General features: G+C 45.8%; 1 protein-coding gene across 1 annotated transcript; it reads right to left on the reverse strand.

Moving 5' to 3' along the window:
* Positions 1–883: 883 nt before the first annotated feature.
* Positions 884–23945, reverse strand: MEDAG (mesenteric estrogen dependent adipogenesis). The gene is made up of 5 exons (XM_022574592.3): positions 23582–23945; positions 13830–13939; positions 10948–11060; positions 4583–4868; positions 884–2740 (listed from the first exon to the last, which is right to left on the reverse strand). The coding sequence occupies exons 1-5, from the start codon at positions 23857–23859 to the stop codon at positions 2616–2618; spliced, it is 912 nt and encodes a 303-aa protein (XP_022430300.1). The 5' UTR covers positions 23860–23945; the 3' UTR covers positions 884–2615.
* Between the last annotated feature and the right edge of the window lie 2314 nt (positions 23946–26259).

The raw sequence follows: 26259 nt of genomic DNA on the forward strand, positions 1-26259 counted from the left end.
CACGTCAGTAATTTTATCTCCAAAACTGGATCATAAGCGTTTTAGACGCTTTCCTTTTTGAATCTCTCCCGTAGCACTGATTTTATTGTTCTTACTAGCTGTACATCTGTCTTTTACAAGACTGGATGTTCCTTGAGAGCAAGGGCCATGTTTTAGGCACCTTTATATACCAGCTCCAGTGCACTGCACACAGTAGGCACTCAATCATATGTGAGAAATAAATGAATGAATGGAATGAATGATTGCTTAGGCCATTCTTGTCCTATACATTTCTACTGATCTTAAACTGTTTAAGATGTCTGAATTAGGGCAAATATACATCCAGACTGAGGTCACTTTGACCCAGGAAGATCTGTCCCAATAGACTTTTCACCCATTTTATAGATTTCCCAGTATCAATTCTTTGTGACATTTGCTAATGAAATATACATTAGCACAGTGTATATTTCCTTGGAGGCAGTCATAAAACTTTGGTAAGTGAATATCGAATTAAGTAAATGCATTTGGCTCTGAGTTGACTGAAAACAATTTTTAATGATAAAAGGAACCTTCCAGGGGCGGACACGGGTTTCAGCCCTGGTCCAGGAAGATCCCACATGCCGCGGAGCAACTAAGCCCGTGCGCCACAACTACTGAGCCTGCGCTCTAGAGCCCATGAGCCACAACTACTGAAGCTCGCGAGCCACAACTACTGAAGCCCGCGTGCCTAGAGCCTGTGCTCCGCAACAAGAGAAGCCACTGCAATGAGAAGCCCGCGCACAGCAACGAACAGTAGACCCCGCTCGCCGCAACTAGAGAAAGCCCGCGGGCAGCAACGAAGACCCAACGCAGCCAAAAACAATAAATAAATAAAATAATAAATTTAAAAAAGAAAACTTCCAGATCTTTAGTCCATTTCTGGAGCGATTACCAAAGGTTTTCCTGAATTCAACTATTTTCAATAAATGGACTTTGTCAATTTTTGTGAATAGAGTTTCTATTTCCTTTGGGAAGCAGATACCATTTGATATTCACCTAAGGTTTGTTTGTTCTGGTGTATAACTTATTTTTTTGTTAATACTCTTCATTTTGCAGAGTGAATAACAAATTTTTATCATCTTCTGTTATTAAGGAACATTCCCGTTTTCTGAAACATCAGTATCAATTTTTTTTCTCCAAATACTTCATAGGCCTATTCTTCAAAGAAGGCTCTTGATAAAGTAGCTGTAAAACCACAATTCTTACTGTAATAAGTTACAAGGCCAACATACCACCTGCAGAGTGTGACGGGAAGATCACACATACTTGGTCACAAATTTACTCAATTCGATGCTGAATGTTAAGGAAAAATTTAATTGCACAAATATAGTACATACCATTTCAAATATAAATGAAAGGACAATCAGTAGTGCTATCATAATGTATAATACAGGAATATTTTTTAAAAGGACAGAAAAATTATACTCAGGACGCAGAAATCTTTCTCATTATAAGCCTGTGTAGCAACTCATTCATGCAGGTTTTTAGGATGTAAATAGGATGATTTTTTGTTTCTTTTGGAAGAACTCCACTGTAGCTATGAGATGAAAAATGTATTGCTGTAACAATGTATTATGGTAATGGTATAGCTTTCTTCTATTCTGCTTTTAGTGTTAGGATTGCTAAAAGCTTATGAAATACCCGACTGACATAATGTGCTTTTAACAGAGAGGACAATGCCGCATACATTATCCTTCTCCTGTCATGTTTGGTATCACATCACCTGGCCTCTTTCTACACGGGCCACTTTGTTAAGAGGGAGGTCAAGGGAGTTCAAATTTCAGGCAGCGGGTGGCAGGGTTACCGCCTTATCAACCTGGCCAATCCTCCCGCGAGCCTCACCGTGAATGTTTCTCCTAAGGTTTCATCCTATGGGCAGGATGAAAAACATACTTGCCTTCTGATGAAGGATGTCCTGGGCTTTTTGCTCAGCAAGGCTTGCAAGAGAATGGCACTGCTAACCCCATGCTTGCTGGGTTTGGGTTCAGACAAGCAGAGGGCTAAACCCAGATTTATGAAGCATCACAGGGCAAAACCCAGGTCAGATGGCTCCCACAAAGGCTACCCAGGGAGCTCCCAGGACGCCAGGGTATAAGCGAAATATTCAGGGTGGCAGGACTCTGCCACTCCCTCTGCCTCTTTGGAGAAGTGTTAAAAGGAGAGGAACCGCCCAGGCCATGGGGCCAAAGCCCTCCCATCCTGAAGACAGCTGCATCAGCCCTGCCAAAGCATCACCCACAAAAATGGAAAGGAGAGGGGCTTCCCTGGTGGCGCAGTGGTTGAGAGTCCACCTGCCGATGCAGGGGACGCGGGTTCGTGCCCCGGTCTGGGAAGATCCCACATGCCGCGGAGCGGCTGGGCCCGTGAGCCATAGCCGCTGAGTCTGCGCGTCTGGAGCCTGTGCTCCGCAACGGGATAGGCCACAGCAGTGAGAGGCCCGCGTACAGCAAAAAAAAAAGAAAAAAAAAATGGAAAGGTGGGGTCTCTGTAGGAGCAGAGGGCAGAGGTACCCGCCTCCCATCTCTCTTGGATCCCCTCAGCCTTGGGTTCTGGCACAGGCCTGGGGTGTAGGAGGAGCTGCAAAATGTCCAATACAATCAGATAAATGGGTTGGGTGTCTCTTCAGATTCCAGAACACATGGAAATGGTAATTCTGCCAAAAGAGGCTCCATCAGAGATGATCTGGGTGACAGACTGCAGTTAAAAACTTCATCTAGTGAACCTGAGAAAAGTAAACAGGGCTTGCATTATTACCATCTCTGGAAAACTAAAACCCAAATCCAACAGTACCTAAGGCCCATGCAGCATCCAACGTAACCATTTCAATAATGAATAGGGAATCCTGGCTTCCTCAGAAAAACTCAAAAAGCTGACAGAAACGTGTTGCTTTCTGTTCACCAGGAGGATGTGGATTGTCACTTGCTTCTCCATGGGCTGGAGTTACAGGTACCCTTTCTCACTTGATGACAAAAGGCCCACAGGTGGGGAAAAGATGCCTAGGACAAAGGTCTGTTCTCGGGAAGGAGATGAAGCCAGGCTAAGTGATCACCAGCGCTGAGCCAGCGGAGCTGCCTGCCGAGTGGCTGATGCATGGTGGTTGGGTCACCTGCAGTGCATAATGACGACTCAGGTGGGCCTTGAAGAATCCTTCCCCACTGCTCTGAAGTAGAAGTGGCCCCAGGGCCGGCTCAGAGTAAACTTGCAAGGAAGCACTGCCCAACTTCACATGCCCCTCAGTCTCCCCAGGATGCCAGTGAACACCCGGGCAGCATAAAGGACAGTGGGTGAGCGATGGAGAAACAGAAAAACCCTGCTCAGGCTGCTGTGGCCAGTGGGTGGGCTGGGGGGTGTCCCAGGAAGGACCTGGCATCTGGGATGGCCACAACCAGGCAAGGTAATCTTCCCCCAAAAGGATGAGCATATAACTTCCCCTCCCCCCCCCACCATGGCAGCAATGGAGCAGAGAACAAAGGCATCTTTGTAAGAAGCACCCAGACAGAGAAAGCAAAGCAACAAAGAGGGACAGAGAAGGAGGAGGGGGAAAGGCAGGAGGGAGGGAGGGAAGGAGGGAGAGACAGAGACAGACAGAGACAGAGGGAAGCTACTTTCCAGGATAAGAAATAGCTAGGAGTTAAGCATTTTCGCTAGAAACATTGGAAGAAAGCAATTGTCATTAAATGCAACTAATGAAGCCTCTGTATTTTTTTTTTTTTAACTTTTTGAAAACGACAGGTTCGTAGAGACTGGTGTTTTGTTGTTGTCTTTTGCTTGTTTTTCTTTGTTTATTTGTTTGCAATGAGCAGCAAAAGTCCTGGTTCAGGGAAGTTGCCTTCCAGCACAGACTAGCCTGGGACAGACAGCAGGCTCAGCAGAAGACAGATCCAGATGACTTGACTGATATCACTGCCTTAGCCACATCGGACTGAAAAGTCTCCCCAAGTCCTGGGAAGGAGGCCCTGGATGTAAAATCTAGAACGCACCAGGTGTGACCTGTGGTCTGTTCAGTGAAGCAGTCTTAAGAGATATCCTTTTGTTGTCTTAGAAACTCTGGAGAACCCTTCCAAATATTTATAAAGATGGATATCTCGACCATGTGTCTTCCCCCCTCAGCCAACACTTTTCCTTAACATTCTGTTGCCCTGAATATGCAAATCAGGAAAGCATAATTCTTCTATAGTTAAATTATTGTTAATAATACTTCAATGAGTATTAACGTGTATTTACATTAATAATATATTTTAAAATTATTTTCTGGGTATGCTGCGCTGTAAAACTGTTATGTCAGAAAACTTAAAGGAGCCTAAAAGGAAAAGTCACTATATTTCTCTTTTTTTAAAAAAAATTTTTATTGATGTGTAATTGATTTACAATGTTGTGTTAGTTTACTATATTTCTTTTTGGTAGTAAATGTTTCTCACTTCCTAGTTTCTGAAATATGTGATATTATATTTCCCCTTTACCAAGAAGCCTTACCTTTTCCATTAATTGATTCTCCTCCCCCATGATATTATTCTACCCTTTAATTTAACTACGTTCCTCGGGTACTTGAGAATTTTTAACATACCTCTGGAAGTTACACTGAATTTTCGGTCAGAGAAACTGCTCCTTCGGATTAAAGGTTCACTCATTTTTTCCAGAAATAATTTAATGGTCTCCTTCTTTTCTGGACTTGTACTTGACAAATTCAGAACTTTTCCATTCACTTTTACAGTGGAATTGCTGAGCCCAAACCAATAGAAGAAATCAAATAATGCGTCAGCTTTGAATTCATACGCAAAGCTCAAATTTTCTCCATTAACCACCTTGTTTCCTGGAGGGAGAAAATCCTTTACTGCCTCTTGAAAATCAAACTGAAAGAGAGAGAAGGATTTGATTAATTTCAGTGATATAATGATAATGTTGTATTACAGCTTATATCACAGAATTATATTATAGAATTAACAACTGTCCAAATGTCCAAAATATCACACCTCTTATTTCTCTTCCTTTCTGACATACTTTTTTTCCAAACAAGAAGGTATAGGTTTTTTTTAATTGGGGTATAGTTGCTTTACAATGTTGTGTTGGTATCTGCTGCACAACGAACTGAGTCAGCTATATGTACACATTTTCTGACATATTTTTAAACAGTTGCCTTTATCTTTTATTGATTTATTTGACATCTTTATTGGAGTATAATTGCTTTACAATGGTGTGTTAGTTTCTGCTGTATCACAAAGTGAATCAGCTATATGTATACATACATCCCCATATCTCCTCTGTCTTGCGTCTCCCTCCCTCCCTCCCTATCCCACCCCTCTAGGTGGTCACAAAGCACGGAGCTGATCTCCCTGTGCTATGCGGCTGCTTCCCACTAGCTATCTATTTTACATTTGGTAGTGTATATAAGTCCATGCCGCTCTCTCACTTCATCCCAGCTTACCCTTCCCCCTCCCCGTGTCCTCAAGTCCGTTCTCTACGTCTGCGTCTTTATTCCTATCCTGTCCCTAGGTTCTGCAGAACCTTTTTTTTTTTTTTAGATTCCACATATATGTGTTAGCATACTGTATTTGTTTTTCTCTTTCTGACTTACTTCACTCTGTATGACAGACTCTAGGGCCATCCACCTCACTACAAATAACTCAATTTTGTTTCTTTCTATGGCTGAGCAATATTCCATTGCATATATGTGCCACATCTTCTTTATGCATTCATCTGTCGATGGACACTTAGGTTGCTTCCATGTCCTGGCTATTGTAAATAGAGCTGCAGTGAACATTTTGGTACATGACTCTTTTTGAATTATGGTTTTCTCAGGGTATATGCCCAGTAGTGGGATTGCTGGGTCGTATTTGGTAGTTCTATTTTTAGTTTTTTAAGGAAACTCCATACTGTTCTCCATAGTGACTGTATCAATTTACATTCTCACCAACAGTGCAGGAGGGTTCCCTTTTCTCCACACCCTCTCCAGCATTTATTGTTTGTAGATTTTTTGATGATGGCCATTCTGACTGGTGTGAGGTGATACCTCATTGTAGTTTTGATCTGCACTTCTCTAATGATTAGTGATGTTGAGCATCCTTTCATGTGTTTATTGGCAGTCTGTATATCTTCTTTGGAGAAATGTCTATTTAGGTCTTCTGCCCATTTTTGGATTGGGTTGTTTTTTTGATACTGAGCTGCATGAGCTCCTTGTAAATTTTGGGGATTAATCCTTTGTCAGTTGCTTCATTTGCAAATATTTTCTCCCATTCTGAGGGTTGTATTTTCGTCTTGTTTATGGTTCCCTTTGCTGTGCAAAAGCTTTTAAGTTTCATTAGGCCCCATTTGTTTATTTTTGTTTTTATTTCCATTTCTCAAGGAGCTGGGTCAAAAAGGATCTTGCTGTGATTTATGTCATAGAGTGTTCTGCTTATGTTTTCCCCTTAGAGTTTTATAGTGTCTGGCCTTACATTTAGGTCTGTAATCCATTTGGAGTTTATTTTCGTGTATGGTGTTAGGGAGTGTTCTAATTTCATTCTTTTACATGTACCTGTCCAGTTTTCTCTGCACCACTTATTGAAGAGGCTGTCTTTTCTCCATTGTATATTCTTGCCTCCTTTATCAAAAATAAGGTGACCAGGGGGCTTCCCTGGTGGCGCAGTGGTTGAGAGTCCGCCTGCCGATGCAGCGGACACGGGTCCGTGCCCTGGTCCGGGAAGATCCCACATGCTGCAGAGTGGCTGGGCCCGTGAGCCGTGGCCGCTGAGCCTGTGTGTCCGGAGCCTGTGCTCCACAGCGGGAGAGGCCACAACAGAGAGAGGCCCGCATACCGCAAAAAAAAAAAAAAAAGTCCAGTCAATGAAGTTGTTTTCGCATGTGCGAGCAACAGGGCTATAAAAAATAAATAAGGTGACCATATGTGCGTGGGTTTATCGCTGGGCTTTCTATCCTGTTCCATTGATCTATATTTCTGTTTTTGTGCCAGTACTATACTGTCTTGATTACTGTAGCTTTGTAGTATAGTCTGAAGTCAGGGAGCCTGATTCCTTCAGCTCCATTTTTCTTTCTCAAGATTGCTCTGGCTATTCGTGGTCTTTTTTTTTTTCGGGGTCTTTTATGTTTCCATACACATTGTGAAATTTTTTGTTGTAGTTCTGTGAAAACTGCCATTCATAGTTTGATACAGATTGCATTGAATCTGTAGATTGCTTTGGGTAGTATAGTCATTTTCACAGTGTTGATTCTTCCAATCCAAGAACATGGTATTTCTCTCCATCTGTTTATATCACCTTTAATTTCTTTCATCAGTGTCTTATAGTTTTCTGCATACAGGTCTTTTGTCTCCTTAGGTAGGCTTATTCCTAGGTATTTTATTCTTTTTGTTGCAATGGTAAATGAGACTGTTTCCTTAATTTCTCTTTCAGAGTTTTCATCATTAGTGTATAGGAATGCAAGAGATTTCTGTGCATTAATTCTGTATACTGCTACTTTACCAAATTCATTGATTAGCTGTAGTTTTCTGGTAGCTTCTTTAGGATTCTCTATGTATAGTATCATGTCATCTGCCAACAGTGACAGCTTTACTTCTTCTTTTTCAATTTGTGTTCCTTTTATTTCTTTTTCTTCTCTCATTGCTCTGGCTCAAACTTTCAAAACTATGTTGAATAATAGTGGTGAGAGTGGACAACCTTGTCTTATTCCTGATCTTAGAGAAAATGGGTTCAGTTTTTCACCACTGCAAATGATGTTGGCTGTGGGTTTGTCATATATGGCCTTTATTATGTTGAGGTAGCTTCCCTCTATGATTACTCTCTGGAGGGTTTTTATCATAAACGGGTGTTGAATTTTGTTGAAAGCTTTTTCTGCATCTATTGAGATGATCATATTGTTTTCGTCCTTCAATTTGTTAATATGGTTTATCACATTGATTGATTTGCGTATGTTGAAGAATCCTTGCATTTCTGGGATAAACCCCACTTGATCATGGTGTATTATCCTTTTAATGTGCTGTTGGATTCTGTTTGCTCGTATTTTGTTGAGGATTTTTGCATCTATGTTCCTCAGGGATATTGGTCTGTAGTTTTCTTTGTGACATCTTTGTCTGGTTTTGGTATCAGGGTGATGGTGGCCTCCTAGAATGAGTTTAGGAGTGTTCCTCCCTCTGCTATATTTTGGAAGAGTTTGAGAAGGATAGGTGTTAGCTCTTCTCTAAATGTTTGATAGAATTCACCTGTGAAGCCATCTGGTCCTGGGCTTTTGTTTGTTGGAAGATTTTTCATCACAGTCTCAATTTCAGTGCTTGTGGTTGGTCTGTTTATTTTTTCGATTTCTTCCTGGTTCAGTCTCAGAAGGTTATACCTTTCTAAGAATTTGTCCATTTCTTCCAGGTTGTCCATTTTATTGGCCTATACTTGCTTGTAGTACTCTCTCATGATCCTTTGTATTTCTGCAGTGTCAGTTGTTACTTCTCCTTTTTCATTTCTAATTCTATTGATTTGAGTCTTCTCCCTTTTTTTCTTGATGAGTCTGGCTAATGGTTTATCAATTTTGTTTATCTTCTCAAAGAACCAGCTTTTAGTTTTATTGATCTTTGCTACTGTTTCCGTCATTTCTTTTTCATTTATTTCTGATCTGATTTTTCAGATTTCTTTCCTCCTGCTAACTCTGGGTTTTATTTGTTCTTCTTTCTCTAATTGCTTTAGGCGTAAGGTTAGGTTGTTTATTTGAGATGTTTCTTGTTCCCTGAGGTAGGATTCTATTGCTATAAACTTCCCTCTTAGAACTGCTTTTGCTGCATCCCATAGGTTTGGGGTCATCGTGTTTTCATTGTCATTTGGCTCTAGGTATTTTTTGATTTCCTCTTTGATTTCTTCAGTGATCTCTTGGTTACTTAGTAGTGTATTGTTTACCCTCCATGTGTTTGCATTTTTTACAGATTGTTTTCCTGTAATTGATATCTAGTCTCATAGTGTTGTGGTCAGAAAAGATACTTGATATGATTTCAATTTTCTTAAATTTACCAAAGCTTGATTTGTGACCCAAGACATGATCTATCCTGCAGAATGTTCCTTGAGCACTTGAGAAGAAAGTGTATTCTGTTGTTTTTGGATGGAATGTCCGATAAATATCAATTAAGTCCATCTTGTTTAATGTATCATTTAAAGCTTGTGTTTCCTTATTTATTTTCATCTTGGATGATCTGTCCATTTGTGAAAGTGGAGTGTTAAAGTCCCCTACTAGGATTGTGTTACTGTCAATTTTACAGCTGTTAGCATTTGCCTTGTGTATTGAGGTGTTCCTATGTTGGGTGCATAAATATTTAGAATTGTTATATCTTCTTCTTGGATTGATCCCTCGATCATTATGTAGTGGCCTTCTTTGTCTCTTGTACTAGTCTTCATTTTAAAGTCTATTTTGTCTGATATGAGAATTGCTACTCCAGCTTTCTTTTGATTTCCATTTGCATGGAATATCTTTTTCCATCCCCTCACTTTCAGTCTGTATGTGTCCCTAGGTCTGAAGTGGGTCTCTTGTAGACAGCATATATACGGGTCTTGTTTTTGTATCCATTCAGCCAGTCTATGTCTTTTGGTTGGAGCATTTAATCCATTTACATTTAAGGTAGTAATCAATACGTATGTTCCGATTCCCATTTTCTTAATTGTTTTGGGTTTGTTATTGTAGGTCTTTTCCTTCTCTTGTGTTTCCTGCCTAGAGAAGTTCCTGTAGCATTTGTTGTAAAGCTGGTTTGGTGTTGCTGAATTCTAGTAGTTTTTGCTTGTCTGTAAAGGTTTTAATTTCTCCGTCAAATCTGAATGAGATCCTTGCTGGGTAGAGGAATCTTGGTTTTACGTTTTTCCCTTTCATCATTTTAAGTATCTCCTGCCAGTCCCTTCTGGCTTGCAGAGTTTCTGCTGAAAGATCAACTATTAACCTTATGGGGATTCCCTTGTAAGTTATTTGTTGTTTTTCCCTCGCTGCTTTTAATATGTTTTCTTTGTATTTAATTTTTGATAGTTTGATTAATATGTGTCTTGGAGTGTTTCTCCTTGGATTTATCCTGTATGGGACTCTCTGCACTTCCTGGACTTGACTATTTCCCTTCCCATATTAGGGAAGTTTTCTACTATAATCTCTTCAAATATTTTCTCAGTCCCTTTCTTTTTCTCTTCTTCTTCTGGGACCCCTATAATTCGAACGTTAGTGCATTTAATGTTGTCCCAGAGCTCTCTGAGACTGTCCTCAATTCTTTTCATTCTTTTTTGTTTATTCTGCTCTGCAGTAGTTATTTCCACTATTCATCTTCCTTGTCACTTATCCGTTCTTCTGCCTCAGTTATTCTGCTATTGATCCCTTCTAGAGAATTTTTAATTTCATTTATTGTGTTGTTCATCATTGTTTGTTTGCTCTTTAGTTCTTCTAGGTCCTTGTTAAACGTTTCTTGTATTTCCTTCATTCTATTTCCAAGATTTTGGATCATCTTTACTATCATTACTCCGAATTCTTTTTCAGGTAGACTGCCTATTTCCTCTTCATTTGTTTGGTCTGGTGTGTTGCTCCTTCCTTGCTGCTTCATCTGCTGTGTGTTTCTCTGTCTTCTCATTTTGCTTAACTTACTGTGTTTAGGGTCTCCTTTTCGCGGGCTGCAGGTTCATAGTTCCTATTGGTTTTGGTGTCTGCCCTCAGTCAGTTGTCTTTATTTTTTTAAAACAAATCTTTGCATTTGCATCAAAATCCGTGTAAAGACCGTGAACTGCTTGGTCAAATTTATATTTATTCTTACCCTATTTCTAAGAAGCTGCTAGAAACTAAGTTCGTTTTATTGGTAGTGATAATGAAGCAATCGAAAAGGTCTGTGTCTGGATTCATTTAAGTTAGAGTTAAGCTCTAGGGACTCAGTCCTGGCCTGAAACGCCCAGACCCTCTTCTGTGTGTTGGCAGCCCTGGATTCACACAAGCCAACCTCACCTGAAGCCAGTAGCTTTCTCCAATCACTGAGGAAATGACCATGTCCATCCCCTGCTCTATCTGTCTTCTTATCTTGGGGTGCCTGGTGTTCACAAGAAACGCATACGTTCTTTCTAGAAATTAGGAAGTAGAAGTCAAAAAACAAGGGTGCATGTGTACTTCTTAGTATCTGACAAAGCAGTGATTCCCACCATATTTGGAGATTTTATTAATTTATAAGCTCCCTCGCTGCTCCCTCACTGCAAAGCCTAACCAGGTTTCTAGAAATGTTTCCAAGAAATTTGCAGGCGTGAGGAAGCTCCAGGATACTGTCAACGCAGGTTAGAAAATCAGCTCCCCCCAGGCTGCACTTTGTCACTCTTGCCTCAGAAATCGAAAGTTCCAGTCCATAATTATCACAGATAAGCACTGAGTCTCCTCTGTGTGCAGCCAGCATGGGAGCCAAAGTGAAAACTGGAGATGGCTGGTTTTCGTGTCACTGCCTTGCTGGATAAACAGCAGCTTGGCTCTCACCCACATTTCCTCACTTACAAAGCAGAAAATCAGTCCAGGGAAGGACGCTTCCCCCTGCCTTCCCCCTCCCTCATCATTCCCTGTCCTCCCCCAGAGACCTGGCTTTCAGTCTGCAAAGGGCTAGTCTAGAGTTCTAAGGACCAAGGTAATCTGAGATTGGTTCTCCTCCACGTCCCAGCCCAGCACAAGCCCAGCGGAAATGTCCCTCCCATTGTTTAAATAATGCCACGTCTGTGTCCTGGCAGTTGTTTTTTGTTCTTTATTTGATCAGTTTGGTTTGGTTTAAATCCAATTCTGTCCAGTTCTATCTAATCTAAGCAAAGGGGTGGTTGTTTACTCCCTAGGAAATTTTAAATACTGCGAACCAACAACCTCTTAACTTTTCCAGCCCCCGGAATCAAGCTCCATGTCCTTCATTACTCAAGCACTTTTTCTAGGAAGACCCATAACATAGAATGCCACCCTTTGTTTAAAGGCCATGGACCAGCCATCATGTGATTTGGGGAACTGAACATCCTACACGGGCTTTGAGCATCAAACCTGTGGTCCACCAATAGCAAGTGTTATGTCCTTGGGGAATACATTTTGAACTAACCTTTGCACTAACCTTATCCATCTTCTTTTTCCTTCCCCTGTTTTCCTTTCTCCCAAATTATTTTTTGGGGCACTTTAGATAGAAACTACCTTATTTCCTCTTTGAGAAAATATATAAATAAGCAAGTAAAGCAAGCCAGCTATTTGATACCTTGAATTAACTTTCACATAAACTAAACCAAGACCTTTGGGCTCATTAGATACTTAAGGCTGCCACCCTCCATCCACCGTTGTGCAGGTTGGGCAGGCTGTGCACTGCACAATTCTAGAGGATGCCAATCGCTTCCACATTGTCTACTTGTACATTTATTATGACAAACTTCTGGGAAGGATCAGTAAATTGGCTTGAGTTAATGGTGGCTTCTTCTAAATTTGCACAGAAGTACAAGTTTAGGATAGCAGCAGGGCTGGACGTGTTGCCCTAATCACAATTTTCATAATTTAAACTTGACCATCTTAAGCTTTGTGTCACAGAATCTCTTCATTTCACGGCTTTCCTCACAGCCAATGAGGACTGGGTTTCTCTACCTCCTTCCACAAGCATTATGTAACTGTGAGTCTTTTCAAGGTCACCCACAAATATTTCCTTATACCACTCCCTGTATGTTCATTACAATGTTAAAATGGAGAGGTCTCTTATTCTTTCTTAAGAACCCTCCTGAGAGATCAATGCGGGAGGCATACTGGATACATCTGTGCATTACATTCTTAGAGAATTCTCAGCTTTCTGGTCACCAGCAAGCCAAATAGCATCAGGGGCTCAGATGCTCTACTGAGCATTGCTTGTTACAGTGTGATCTGTTCCCGGCCCCTCCTGCCAAGAAGGACATTGTGACTTTGAATTATGAAGTGAGAAGGGAATCTGAATGACTCTGAATGAGACGAGCAGAGAATCAGGTCCAACGAATCTGAATGAGGAAGGGCATGTCTGAGGAAGTCTATTTGGAATTTGTAGATCAATTCTTACTCTCTTGGTCTCATTTGAAGAACGTTATTTAGAAGTAAGTGTAAGAAATGCTACTGCTATTACAGCACTTATGCCCATGACTTTCCCCATGTATCACTGAGCGGGAGGGAGAAGGGAAAATTGAGATATTTTCGTATTGGAATTTGAGTTAATATAGTTGTTATCAGTCTGATTTCCGAAGAAACAGTAAAGAGATATCTCTAAAATTGAAATCCGAAGGCCAGAGCATAAAACATAAAAGCATCTACATAAGCGTTTATTTTCTTTACCTTACTTTTCCCATCTATAAAATGGGGATGGGATAAGTACCACATAGGCAGGATGGCCAGGCATCCTAGTTATGCCTGAGTCAGTTCTAGTTTATACCTTTATCCCAGCATACTTATTACAGTTCCTGCTTTCATGCTCAAAAATGTTCTCCTTTGGATGATATGCCCTACTGGGCTGTTGACCAATTATTCACATTAGCACATGCCTCACAGAAGTGCTTGATACATGGTAGGCAATATTATATATCATCATCTTCATCACTCTGGTCATTTTTGCAACCCCTGCAGGCTCAGAGATCACTTCCTGCTTAGACAGGAAGTATGAAACAAGACTCAGAGACAGATGGCTTCTGCCGTAGGATCACTTAGAGGTTTGCTCTGCAGGCTTGTGCTGTGCTGATGGCCTCACACACCAGGCTTCCAGCCTTGCACAAGCTGACATCTGCCCTGCTTTCTCCACGCCCAACTTCTACCTCATCAGCAGGCTACAGTCCACAGCCCAGCAAGGCAGAACCAAACCCAAACACTTACAAACCTACCTTTCGAGGAGTCCTTTTTGGTCTGTACATTAATAAAGAATAGCATTGGTTTGCTCAATATAGTTTCCCGGTAGTCTTTATAATCGCAGTAGTTGGTCAGTTCCACATATCTATGAAAAAAGAAGAGATGATTACAAGTGCGATGTACCTTCCCATCGAGGTCAGGAAGGGGACGTACTGGACAGGTGCCTACTACATCCTCAGACCCTCCGAGGGAAGTCCCCTAAAGTGTCCTTCGGGAGGCAACTATATCTTGTACCAAATAAATAAATCCCCTCCCCTAATAAGCATGCAAACGAAAGGTGGCCCTGGTCCTGGGGGTGCCTGGCACCAACACCAGGCTCTCAAGGGCAGCCTGTACCAGATGATGACTAGTACCGTCTATCTTTGGGCTGTAAGCGTTCATTTGAAGCTACCGGAGCCCTGTGTCTCTCTGGGTTGAGAATGAATTATACTCAGCCAGTGGAATTTTCTGGGTCTTCTCCAGTGTAGTCATCCTAACTGGTGGGTCTGAAATTTTCCTTTCCTTCTCTAATCCCAGGATAAACCCAGGCGGCTCCATTGATTAGACAATCAACCAATATTCATATGAACCAATTCACATCTCCCTGGTCGTGAGCTTGTGCAATTTAAAAAAAACAAAAAACAAAACTAATGTTGGATTTCTGCCCAGGGCCCTATTACATTTAGCCTCCTTGGTGTTAGTTCATTATTCCAGCCCAGGAAGATCTTTGTGCTTTTTGACTCTGTCCTCCAATATGTCAGCTTTGTCTCCCTGCTCTGCACATTTTCCAAGCAGCCTTTCTGTGTCTCTACCTGCACTGTTGATTTTAAAAAAGACAGATGCAAGTGCAAATTGGCTTCCTTCAAGAAGAACGCTAATTTTCTAACCAAACCCGAGCTCAGAAGCGGCGTGGACACGGGCAGGCTGAGTGGCATCCAGCATGCTGGGGGATGCGGATACCCCAGTCCCTCTTCAAGATACAGCGGCTTCCCCACTGACTGGCACTACTGCAAGGTCTGCATGGACTGAATGGGCTGCTTTTGCTAAAGGGCCGCATGTTGGCTTCTGACATCTAGTCCCTTGCAGAGACGGCTCCCCCGTTTCTTTCCGGCTTCTTGTCCTTCCAGAGCCTGACATGAAAATACCAGCCCTGGGGAGCGCCCGCAGCAGAGAGCTCTGGCCGCAAAGTCCCCTCAGCCTCCTTCCCCATTGCCCTCTCCCCACAGCCCACTTAGAGGGGCCGGAGCACGAGACGGGGACCCAGGCCTGGATCAAGAGCAGTGGGAGAATATCCACCCCCCGAGTCAGGAAAAAACAGCTTCCACTGTCTGCCTCCAGCTTGGTTTCTTAGAAATCTGTGTCATTATCCTTTTTTCTTGGATTGTCAGATCTGATTTTGAGAGCTTTTAAAACCTGACCCCCGATGGAGCATCTAAAATGCTTCCTGCCTTCTATTTCACCAGGCTTTTAATGTAGCGTCCATCTCCCAACCCGGGGCACGTGGGTAGTTACGGGGCTGGTCCTGCGGTGGCGAGGGGCACACAGGCTGGTGCACCCGGGGAAGGAGAGTGGGTGCAGGTGTCGCTGTTCAGGGGTGTGGGCGCGAGGGGAGAGGAGGGTGGGAATGGAGAAGGGGGTTCGCAGTGGCACGGACTGGTATGATAATGCAGACGCAGACCAGGGATTTCCTAGGGTTCTCCCTCCGTGCCTCCCCTACCCCCATCCTCCTCTGGGCAGAGCAGTGCACGGTGAGGACGGGGTAAAGGGGCACCTGGCGGGAGCGGCACTGTGTCCCACATCAGCAGAGGGAGAATTTTCCTGTTCTTTGTCCCAACTGACCAACTGCCAAAAGGTACTGGAGAAAGGAAGCGACGGAGAAGGAAGGAGAAAGGGAAGCACGATTTGCTGGGTCCATTCACTCTCATACATTCAGCAGTGCTCGCTAAGCACCGGATGGTGTGCTGACACGCGCCTTGCACATCTGAGGAGCTCAGGGCCCAGGAAGTGGGGATGGGGTAGCAGGGCGGCAGTACAGGGACCCCTTGTACGCCCCACCCTTCCACCATCCATCTATTCAGCTGCCAAGGACCTGGCCCAGGGGGGCAGAGAGACCTGGGCAGTGGTAGAGGAGAGGCCGGCCCGTGAGGCCTGTGGTTGCAGGGGGGTGTGGGGAGGGGCAGGGGGAGAAAGCAGGAAGAAGAGCCTTTAGCAAAAGAAGGGCAAGCCTGATTGGACTAAACATCAAAGAGATAGATGCACGATGCTGGCTGGGAGTCGGGTACCACCTGTGATCCATCCAAAGCAATTTTCACATTCTCCCACCTTGTGTATCGTGGAGTTAATTTATAGTCATTTAAGCACTTAATATTTCCCTCAAAGCGATTGCTCTGCTCTCTCAATATCCACGGTCTGACTGTCACTCTCTAGGGCATGGACATGGTGCGTGTGTGTGTATAGGACACCCAGAAAATCTGCAGTTTCGAATACTATTCTGATGACCCAAATGGCAGTGCAGTACTTGCCTCTGCTTACAAAGTCGACTGACATCTCATTGGAGGCATCATTGGCAGGAGGAAGATAAAAATCTCAACTTGGCAATGGTCACTGGTTGGAAAAATCATCAGTTTTCCACCAAGTTCTCTGGAAGACTCTTTTGACTGCTGTAGGGCTCAAAGAGCTGTTATTTGGCCTGATCAAAGAAGGGAGACTGGGCGGGGGAGGGGAAGGGGGGCATCTTCTGGAGAGTTACATGTTGAGTTTAATGCATAACCTATCCATGAGTCACCCCTTTTGGAGTCTGAATTTAATAAGATATCCTGAATCATAAGACCATGCTCAACGTAACTTAATCTTCTTTGATGCTTTAGAGGCACTTTTAGGATCTTAACAGGGCTGTAAACATCATCACAGAGCATCGCCAGTTATCACTGTACCACAGATGTGGGAAAAGGCTGCTCACTGAGAGCTCTGATAACACAATTTACAGACAAGAGATTGTGGCAAGATCCCTACTTAACTCTCTGTTTAAACCAGGTCACAAATAAGAACCACTTCCTTAATTCATCCATCCCCAGCCTCCCAGTTACTGTCCAATTGTTAAACACCTCAAAATTGCAGTGGAATAAAGACATGTGAGCATCCCTTTGGAATTCACTGGTATGAAATTTGGATATGTAAGTCACTAAAATACAAAGATTGAGGACCTAGCTGCTAAATCTCACAGGTCTTTAAGTACCTGACATTCAACCACCAGTTTTGTTTCAAGATGAGCCTGACTAGACGACCTTAGGGACCAGTTAGCTCATCTTCAATCATGCATATTTATGAATTACTCATGCAAATATTGCCTCTGTGTCCTAGATATTTATTCTATTCGCTGAAGTTTTCATTAGGGATGAGAAGCAAACAGTTTAAGATAGTTCCTTTAAACTCTCATTTCTTCATTGCTTTCATCCTGGCCCCAAAATGCTGCTAGGCTGGAACTTTCTACACCTGGCTTTAATCCAAAGATTGAAAGGCAGAACAATGTGATAGAAAGCATAGTGATTCGAAATAAGATTTAATTCATGTTCTCATTGACTGGCTGTGTGAACTCAGTCCCAGAGCCACAACTCATTATGACCTTCAGTGAGTTACTTAACCCACTGAGCCCATTCCCTCATCTGTAAAAGGGATATAATGGTATTGCCTTCCATTTGATGATGTAATGCAGTGCCAGTAACATAGACATATGTACTTGGGCCCATAGTAGATGCTCAACAAACATTATTAGTGTCTTTAATTCTGGCCAACTCTGCTGGCCTTAGCATGAAGTTCTGTAAGCTTCTGACACACAACCAGGCCTGTGTTCATTTGAGTGACCAGGAAAGGAGGACTATATGAATATCTAAAAAATAAGTAAGGGTTTCTCTTTCCTTGCTCCAATTTCTTTCCTCATCTTTTCAGTTTGGAAGGCTAGAGGGAGCAGCTTAACGAAGGCAACACCTGAAAGATGGGACCAAGACAGAACACTGAATTTTTGCTTCTAGCAAATCAGGAGTAGCTGAAAGGTCACCCACCCTCTAAGATGCCAACCCTTCTCCAGAGTTTTCTTCAAATTTTACATCATCTTTAGCATGATTTGAAAAGCTGCTCCAAATTTCCCTGGCCCCTGATAATTGAATGCTCAAAGACAAATAGGAATTCAAACACACGGCTCCCATCTCGTGTGTGTGTGTGTGTGTGTGTGTGTGTGTGTGTGTTCATTTTTTAAAGTATGGAGGAAGGAGCAGATAAAAAGAGAAATATATTGGAATAGTCCTTGTGTAAAAGGGCCAGAAATTGCTAACAGCTTCCACAGTCCTTTGCTGTGACTAAGCAAAAGCTTACAGGGACATTCTTTCCAGTGTTAACTTGTTAGTTTTACGCAAAGCCTTCCCTACACACTTAAACAATTCCTTCTGTTCACTCCCTCACCTCCTTCTTCTGCCCCAACTCTAGTTAAATAAGCAAAAATTTCAGATTTATCACTCTAACATCTGTAACTCTAATCAACGATACACGTGTTCATTCATTCATTCATTCCTTCGTGCAAGAAACATTTACTGAGCACCTACTATGTGCTGGGCACCGGGGACACAAAACGAAGAAGGAAACAGTCCCACTTTCCAGAAGCATATAGTCTATTGGCGAGACAGCTAAGAAAATGTATCATTTCAATATGAAATGATACACATCTAAGGCCTTGTTGCTTAAAGTCTGATCATTGGATCAAGAGTACTGGCACCACGGGGGAGCTTGCAAACCTGCAGAATCCTGGGTCCCTCTCCAAATGTATTTGCTCGAAAATCTGTATTTTCACAAGAGCCTAAGGAGACCTGCAAAAACTTATTTAAAGTTTAAGAAGCACTGGTCTAAGCCACGGTCCCTGTTTTTCAGAGGCTTACAAACGAGACAATCATTCAAACACACACATGCCAGAAGAATGCACAGTTCTCTGCGCTCAGGCATCCACAGGGCCATGTCCTAGTAAAGTAAATAAGAAGGAGCAAAGCCAAGGGGCTTGGAGCTAGAGCCACTTACTGAGCTGGGACAGGAACAGAGGAGGGATTGTTCCGTCGGGCCAAACAGACTGCCAATGGGAGGGCAAAAGCAGGAGGGAGATGGGGACCCCAGGGGGAGTCTTGGTTTAGCTAAGCCTTGTGGACTGCAAGTGGAGGCATCCAGGCCCACAGACAGGCATTTGCAAGGATCGGAGTGTAGCTGAAAGGGCAAAGCAAGAGTCTCCGGAGGAAGAAGGTAGCAAAGGCTAGTGCCCTTTGTTTTGAATCACCCGATTTGTGTTTGATTCCTGTCTCTGTGAGTTCAGCAAGTTTCTTAACCTTGTTGAGATGCATTTCCTCACCTGTAAAATCTGGATGATAAGAGGTACCCCATGAGGTGGCTGAAAGACTAAATAGTGTGTGTGAAGCACTTGGCGTTGGGGTTGCTTGGTAGGTACATAAGCTGACATTTGTCCCATGATGAATAGGTACCAATGACTGTTTTGAGAACTTTATACATTTTAATTGTGAACAACAACCCTATAAGGTTGTTGGCAATATTATTCCCATTTTACAGCTGAGAAGCCTGAGTCACAGAGATTAAGTAACTTTCCCAAGTCACTCAGCTAGTAAGCAGCAGAACTAGGACTCAAACCAAGGCAGCCTGGTCCTGGCGTTCACGCTTGTCCACACTTACTCCGAATTGAATCCCATAAAAATCATAGCTCAACACGTGAGAGATTATAATTCATCAATATCACTATGAGTCCTGTTTAGGGGCTGCTGTCCTGGGCAGGTCATCAAATCCAAGACTCAGACATGAGGACCAAAGCAGAGGACAGGTCGGGAGCTTGCTAAGGGCAACAGCAAGGGTGGCCGGGCTGCATACAGGGATGTTTCTGAGAGGTGGCCTGGGCCACAGACAGAGCCCAAGCACCTCCCCCCAGTGAAAACCTAAGTATGATCCAACCCTGACTCTCCTCCCCTGTGTCCCCTGCCCCAGGCAGCTGATCTCGAGGTAGGGGTGACTGTCACCCAGCTAACAGCTGGTCAGATCTGGGCAGAAGCAGGTCACAGCACTGCTTTTAGTGGCTTCCTTCAAACCACTGGACTTACTTTCTCTTTTAGGCTGATTATATAAGATGTGTACTGGCTGACGTCATTCCAGTTATTAATTTGAGGTTCCGGAAATCTATAAGAAAGCCGCTGTGGTCTATAGGAAGCCAGAATTATTCCAGGTTCGAGGCAGTTTGCTGACAGGGTGGGCTGCATGGTTAGCTAAACGCTGTGGAGAGGCCCCGGTCCCGCAGCTCACCAGCATCTCACCCAGGGAAATTATTTAATCTCTCTGAGTCCTAATTTTCTCATCTGTAAAAAAGGGAAACAATGGTGCCGACTTCGTCAGCTTTTGTGAGATAGCTGTGAAATACTTTGCGCTCATTGCTGGTACTCAAGTAAGCATTAGTGGCCACCACTATTATTGTTCTTATTTTTATTACCCAAGCAGCCTCTTTCATGCTAGAGGACCACTGAAAACGGGGAATTAGAGCTCCTCTTTGTCAGATGTTTGCCATTACATCCCACTAAAAGGCTGCGTTATAGGAAAAAGAGGTAAGGGTGTGTGTGTGTGTGTGTGTGTGTGTGTGTGTGTGTGGTAGTTAATGGTAATTTGCACCTGGAACCCTGAGCAAGTTTCGTTTGTAACATGGGTGGGAATCCTGAGCTTGAAAGAAAAAAAATAGCAATAAAGATCTTGCCATAAATCCCCGACAGGAGGACAAAGAATTTTAAGGCAGGCTCTCAGGACTGGGTGCCATCACTAGACCTTCCCACCACCCTAGTTTTCCTGAGGCTTATTTAGCAGGTACATATTTAGGAAAATGTTCCAGTATTACAAAACAAACCAGAGCACATAGAACCACTGAAATCTCCTCTTACTCTCTGAGCACGTGAATCATATGAATGTCAGCGTCAGTAGCTCTTAGCCTCTTGGGGTTCTCTGGGAAAGGACCTTGTGAAAGTCACAGCACACACTTCTGAGGCCACGAAAAGAAATCCTGCTTATGCTGTGGGCTTATCCCACACCAAAATATTTGTTGAATGATTAAAAGAAAACCAAAAAAACTAAGTAAAGAGGAAGGATTCTTCACCTGGATCCAAGCATCTCATAAACTACCTGCATGGTCAGCAACATTAGGTGTATCTCGACCTTTCTGGGAAGATGGTCTACCTACGATTCTCAAAAGCTTGATGGTCCAAAATGATTAAGAATCATCACCCTGTGTTTCTTACTCTCCAGCCATCTCGGCAGCTGCTCTTGGTTGGGGACCATCCCACACCTAAGGCAGGAATATGGGCCACAAAGAAGACAAAAACGCCACTGGAGTTCATCAACTCTAGGCCCCAGGGTGTTATAAAAAGTGGAAAGTGCATGGTGGGGTACAAGGTGACTCTGAAGATGATAGACTAGGAAGGCAAAGCAAAACTGGCCATCCTCGCCAAGAACTGCCTGACCTCGAGGAAATATGCCACGTTGGCCAAAACTGGTGTCCAGGACCACAGGGGCAATGACACTGAACTGGGCAGAGCCTGAAAGAAATACTAGAGTATGCAAGGGGCTGTCCCTGAGCCACGTGGTTCTGGGATCTTTAGAAGTGTGCCAGAGCTGACTGGTAAAAAGGAAACCGTGTAAAATTCTTCTTCAGCTAAACTGGCTAGAGCTTATTGAAGGAAGGAAGGGAGGGAGAGAGAGAAAGAGGAAGGAAGGACGGAAGAGAGGAAGAGAGAAATGAAGTACTGCTTTTTGAGAGAGGAAGTTGTATGCTATCTCCAGACCAAAGACAACTGGGTAAATCTGTGTCAATTTGAGGAGCAGCCACTTCAGACATCTGTATTCGACTATGCACCCCACTCCTGATGCATGAGAGCAAAACCTCTCACTGCTGTCCACAGCCGTCTTCCCCCTCTTTCTAGAAGGCTTTCTCCATTCAGACCAGGTTCCCTCCCTATCGTCCTCCAGGACTGTACACCCAGGTAGAAGAGGCTGCTGCGCTTGCACAGTGTGTCCCCGGAGAGGAAGACAGGTTGTTCCTTCCACCTCCCCAATTATTCTCAGGGGCGCCTTGGTACTCCCAGGGTACAAAAGCCTTCACACGATTGCTTAGACAACGAGAACCTTGTATTTGCTGATTCCTGTTTGCACCCTGGTCTGTGTCACCTGGTCATTGTTTATTCTGGACTCTAAACTGCCAGGGGAACACTGCTGTTCCTTCGGGGAGGAGGTGTTCAAAGCAAGAGTTGAACAACCAGACTTCAAAACCATTGTAAGCTTTGCAGCATTGTTTGCTGAGACTGGGAGAGCTGACTCTGTCAAAGCCTAACCTATAGCTTCAATTAATTCTGGACATTTTAATTTTTCATACTCTGTTAATACAACGGCTATCTTCTTTTAAAATCTTTGCAAATCTTATTTCTAACTCAGTTCCTCCCACCGTCCCCTGCTTATGGCTTGGAATTTTCAATTCACTAAGAAAGGGAGAAATTCTTGCTGGGGAATGGTTTTTCAGGCCCTCAAAGCCCTCAGTATCTTTGTGTGGAAAAGCAAGGTTTTCCCCAGCAGCTTTGAAGAAGGTATTTTAAACATCTCATTTTGTTTGCTTCCCCCTCTTGGCTCGGTCCCACCCACAGGGTGACCCCGGCCCTTGTCTTTCCCCCGAGCTAAGGCTTTCTATCTTAATAGCTGGCCAGCTTCCCCACCTCTGAACCAACCTCGAGACTGCACTGCCCGCTTCCCAGCACTCAGCTCTGCAACACAAACATAAGCACCACCACCCGCCCCCCCCACGTGACCTCTGGAGGCACAGGGTGACCTCTGGTAGCAAGGGGCGCAGAATGCAGCGTGAAGCTCCCTCCTCCTCTACCCCATCAAAGCCTGCTTCCGATAGACTACATCCCTGCTGGCTTCCAGTCTGCTAGGAAGTGCTTCAGGCACTTTGGCCGCCACAGTTAAGCATCCTGTGGCCCTCCATCCAGTTCGGTTTGGCCCAAGCTCTGTCCCCGGATCCTGGAAGCCACACTCATCCCTCTTATTTTCCCAGAACTGAACTGCCCACTCGACAGCCCACACGGCCCTGGGCTGGACTTCACGGGTCTTTGGTTCCTTCTCAGCCACCGTTAATTGATTTATTTTTTGAAAACTCACTGAGGCCAAAGATGGGAAACTTCAAACTTCTGCACGCTTCTCCCCGGGCCTCCTCACTAGATAAAGCTCCTAGGGCACAGAAGAGAACATCCTCTCCCCTTCCCTTCCCCCTAGTCTAAAGCCAGGGTGTGAGTCTCTGCTTAGCAAACATCCCCAAAGGGTGTGCCCCCAATTTGAGCTCATTTGATCCAGTTAAGGAGCCAGAAGGAAGAATCATCCACCAGTTCACGCACTCCCCACCCTACTCTCCCTCAGGCGCCTGCCCTAATGCCCTCCCGAGGCAGCTTGGACAGCTGCAGAACGTCAGTGCCAAGGGCAGAGAAAGCCAGGGCCGGGGGCGGGGCGGGGCGGGGCGGGGCGGGGGAGTTGGGGGAGCTTTGCACCTCCGAGTGACGTTAGCAATGAGAAAAATCTGAAATGTGATGAAGGAGGCGATCCAGGCTGGATCTCAGGAAGTGAGGCCAGAGGACTGGGATGGGCAGCGGGGTGAAGGCCTCGGCGGGGACCAGGCGGCGGGCCCACCCACCTCCTGATGTAGCTGCTGAGGCGGTAGAGCTGTCCGTCGAGGCGCACGAGGCCGTCGCTGAAGACGTTGAAGCCCCCGCGCGTGGCCGCGGGCTCCGCGGGGCCCGGGACCACCAGCTGGTCGCCGCGCAGCTGGAAGGCGCCGGGCTGCAGGCGCAGCAGCTGGGCCAGGGGCAGCAGGGCCAGCTCGCAGTCGCACGTCCACAGGCTGCGCAGCTCCCCCGACGAGATGGAGGTCAGGCTCGGCCTGGCCGCCGGCGCGCTTTCCAGCCCCGCCATGGCCCGGCCCGCGCTCCTGCCGTCGATGGACCCCGACAGGGGCCGGGCGCCCCGACTCGGTCGGCCCCGCGCCCGGGTCGCCGCTCAGGTGCTGCCGGGCCGCCTGCCCGCCGGCGAGGAGCGAAGCTCTGCAGGCACCGCGCGGAGAAAGCGGCCCCGGCGCCGCGCGGCCCTTTTATCCTTCCCGCGCCCCTCCCGGCCCTCGGGCACGACCCCAGACGCTCAGGGCGCGTTCCGGCATCTCAGGACTTGGCACGCTCCCGCCTGGCTGCGCCCGCTCGCAGCCAAGGGTTACTCATCCCCCCAGGGGGGCGCTGCTCCACGCCTGGGGCTGGTCCCGCCCCTGCCTGGACACTGCCTGGGGGGGGGGGACACGCTGCCGGTGGGGGACACTGCCGGGGGTGGGGGGACACTGCCGGGGGAGCGGGACGCTGCCGGGGGGAGGGGCACGCTGCCGGTGGGGACACTGCCAGAGTGGGGGGACGCTGCCGGGGACGGACACTGCCGGAGGTGGGGGGACGCTGCCGGGAGAGGGAGTGGGGAGAGGCTGAGGCGGGTGCGGGAGACTCCACCGGGGGTGCCGGGTCTGGCCCGCGGTGGGAGGGAGGGCGTGCAGCTCCCACTCTCCCCCAAAGCACCACACCTCATCGCACTGGTCGGAGAGGGAGGCACGCGTCCCTCTCCCCGCTCCCCACCAGGGCCCGGCTCGTCCGGGCAGTGCTGGACCTCTCACCTCGGCTCCCACGCCCCGCCCCCAAGTTGGAGTCAGTTGCCAACCACCGTCTCCTAATCTCAGTTTTGGCCTTTTCCCTTCCAGATCATTTCCTGCGTTTCCGCCCTCTCGGCCTTCCCCGGCACCATTCCTTCCCCTGAATTTGCTGCCAATATCTCAGCCTCTGTACACTGGTGCCCAATGGAATCTCGGAGATAGAGCTTTGGGTGAAGTAGAAAAGAATAGCTTTATTACTTTGCCAGGCAAAGGGGGCCACAGCAGGCTCCTGCCCTCTGCGTCCCAACCTGATGAGGGGTTTTATAACAATGGTTCAAGGGTGGGGCTGCTGAGAGGCTTAGGGCGCACTCCCTTGAACTCCTCTCAGGTGGCCGCCTCCTAATCTTGCTGAGCTCCTCTGGTCCCTTTAATCTCGCCTCGGGTGGGTGGTTTCTTGGCTGCCCCCCCCCCCATTAGCACCTGTTCCAATCAAAGATTTCAGTTTGAAACCTGACTCTGACACTTACTAGCCATGTCGTCTTCACCTCTCTGGTCCTTGACTTTCTCATCCCTAAAATCAGTGCGAGGCGGGTGGAGGCAGAATAGCGATGTGGCTCTGAGCTCAGCCTTCGGTGTCTTATCAGCTGGAATCCAGTTCCGTGTCCAGCTCTGCGATCGTGAGCGGTCACCCCGTGTGCTGCAGTTTCCGCAGGTGTAAATGGGGAGGCTTGGTGGGAACTCGATGGTCTACCACGGATTATTGTGAACAGCGGCTGGCATACAGTAAGCGCTCTTTAAGTGTTTGCTTTACGCCTACAAGAGGGCACTTCTGTAAGAGTCACATGAGATGCTGTCACCGCACCTCGCACGGTGCCTGGCTCAGTGCAGGCCCACATTTGGTCAGCGCCAGCTCCCTCTCACCTCCGGGTTTTCCTCCCACTTCTCAGGCCACTCCTTTTCCTGAGTCCCAGGGGTCTGTCCTTGGCCACCTTCTCTTTCTCTGGGTGACCTTGTTCAAATCCTTGGCTGCAAATCTTTGGCCCCAAGCTAGCTGATGGTTCCCAAATCTCTAGCTCCAGGCCAGACCTGTTTCCAGCTTCTCAGACCATCATCCCAGCTCCCTGCTAAACTCTCCCCGTGGTTTTCCACTGGCACTTCTCACTCACCATCTTCCTTCCACCTCCAGATGCTCTCCTCCTACACTGTTCCTCATGCCAGGAAGCATCGCCATCCTTCGGTTCAGAACTTTCGAGTCACCCCACCCTCTGACCCCCTCCCTCCACCCGTGTCCTCCCAGCCGACTGGCTGCCTCCATCTGCAGATTCTTCTACTGATACAAATCTCAAGAATCTCCTGCTTTCTTTCCACGCCCAATGCTGTTGTTCACTTAGCTTTCCATCACTCTCCCCCTGGACTATTTCAGAAGCTGCCATACCGGCCTCACCCCCTCCATCCCTCTTCCTTCTCGTGGCATTCAGATGAATTGTGTCCCTCTAAGGAGGGGCCCTCATCCAATAGGATGGGTGTTCCTATAAGTAGAGGAAGAGACACCTGACAGCTTTGCCCAGAAGGATGGCCATGTGAGGACAGAGCAAGACAGCAGCATCTAAAAGCCAAAGAGAGGCCTCAGGAGGTACCTAAACTGCTGACACCTTGATCTTGGACTTTAGGCTCAGAGCTGTGAGAAAATA

Source organism: Delphinapterus leucas, chromosome 18, assembly GCF_059928025.1.
Source record: "Delphinapterus leucas isolate spDelLeu-1000000601 "Yukka" chromosome 18, BTC_Dleu_Yukka2, whole genome shotgun sequence".
NCBI lineage: Eukaryota > Metazoa > Chordata > Mammalia > Artiodactyla > Monodontidae > Delphinapterus > Delphinapterus leucas.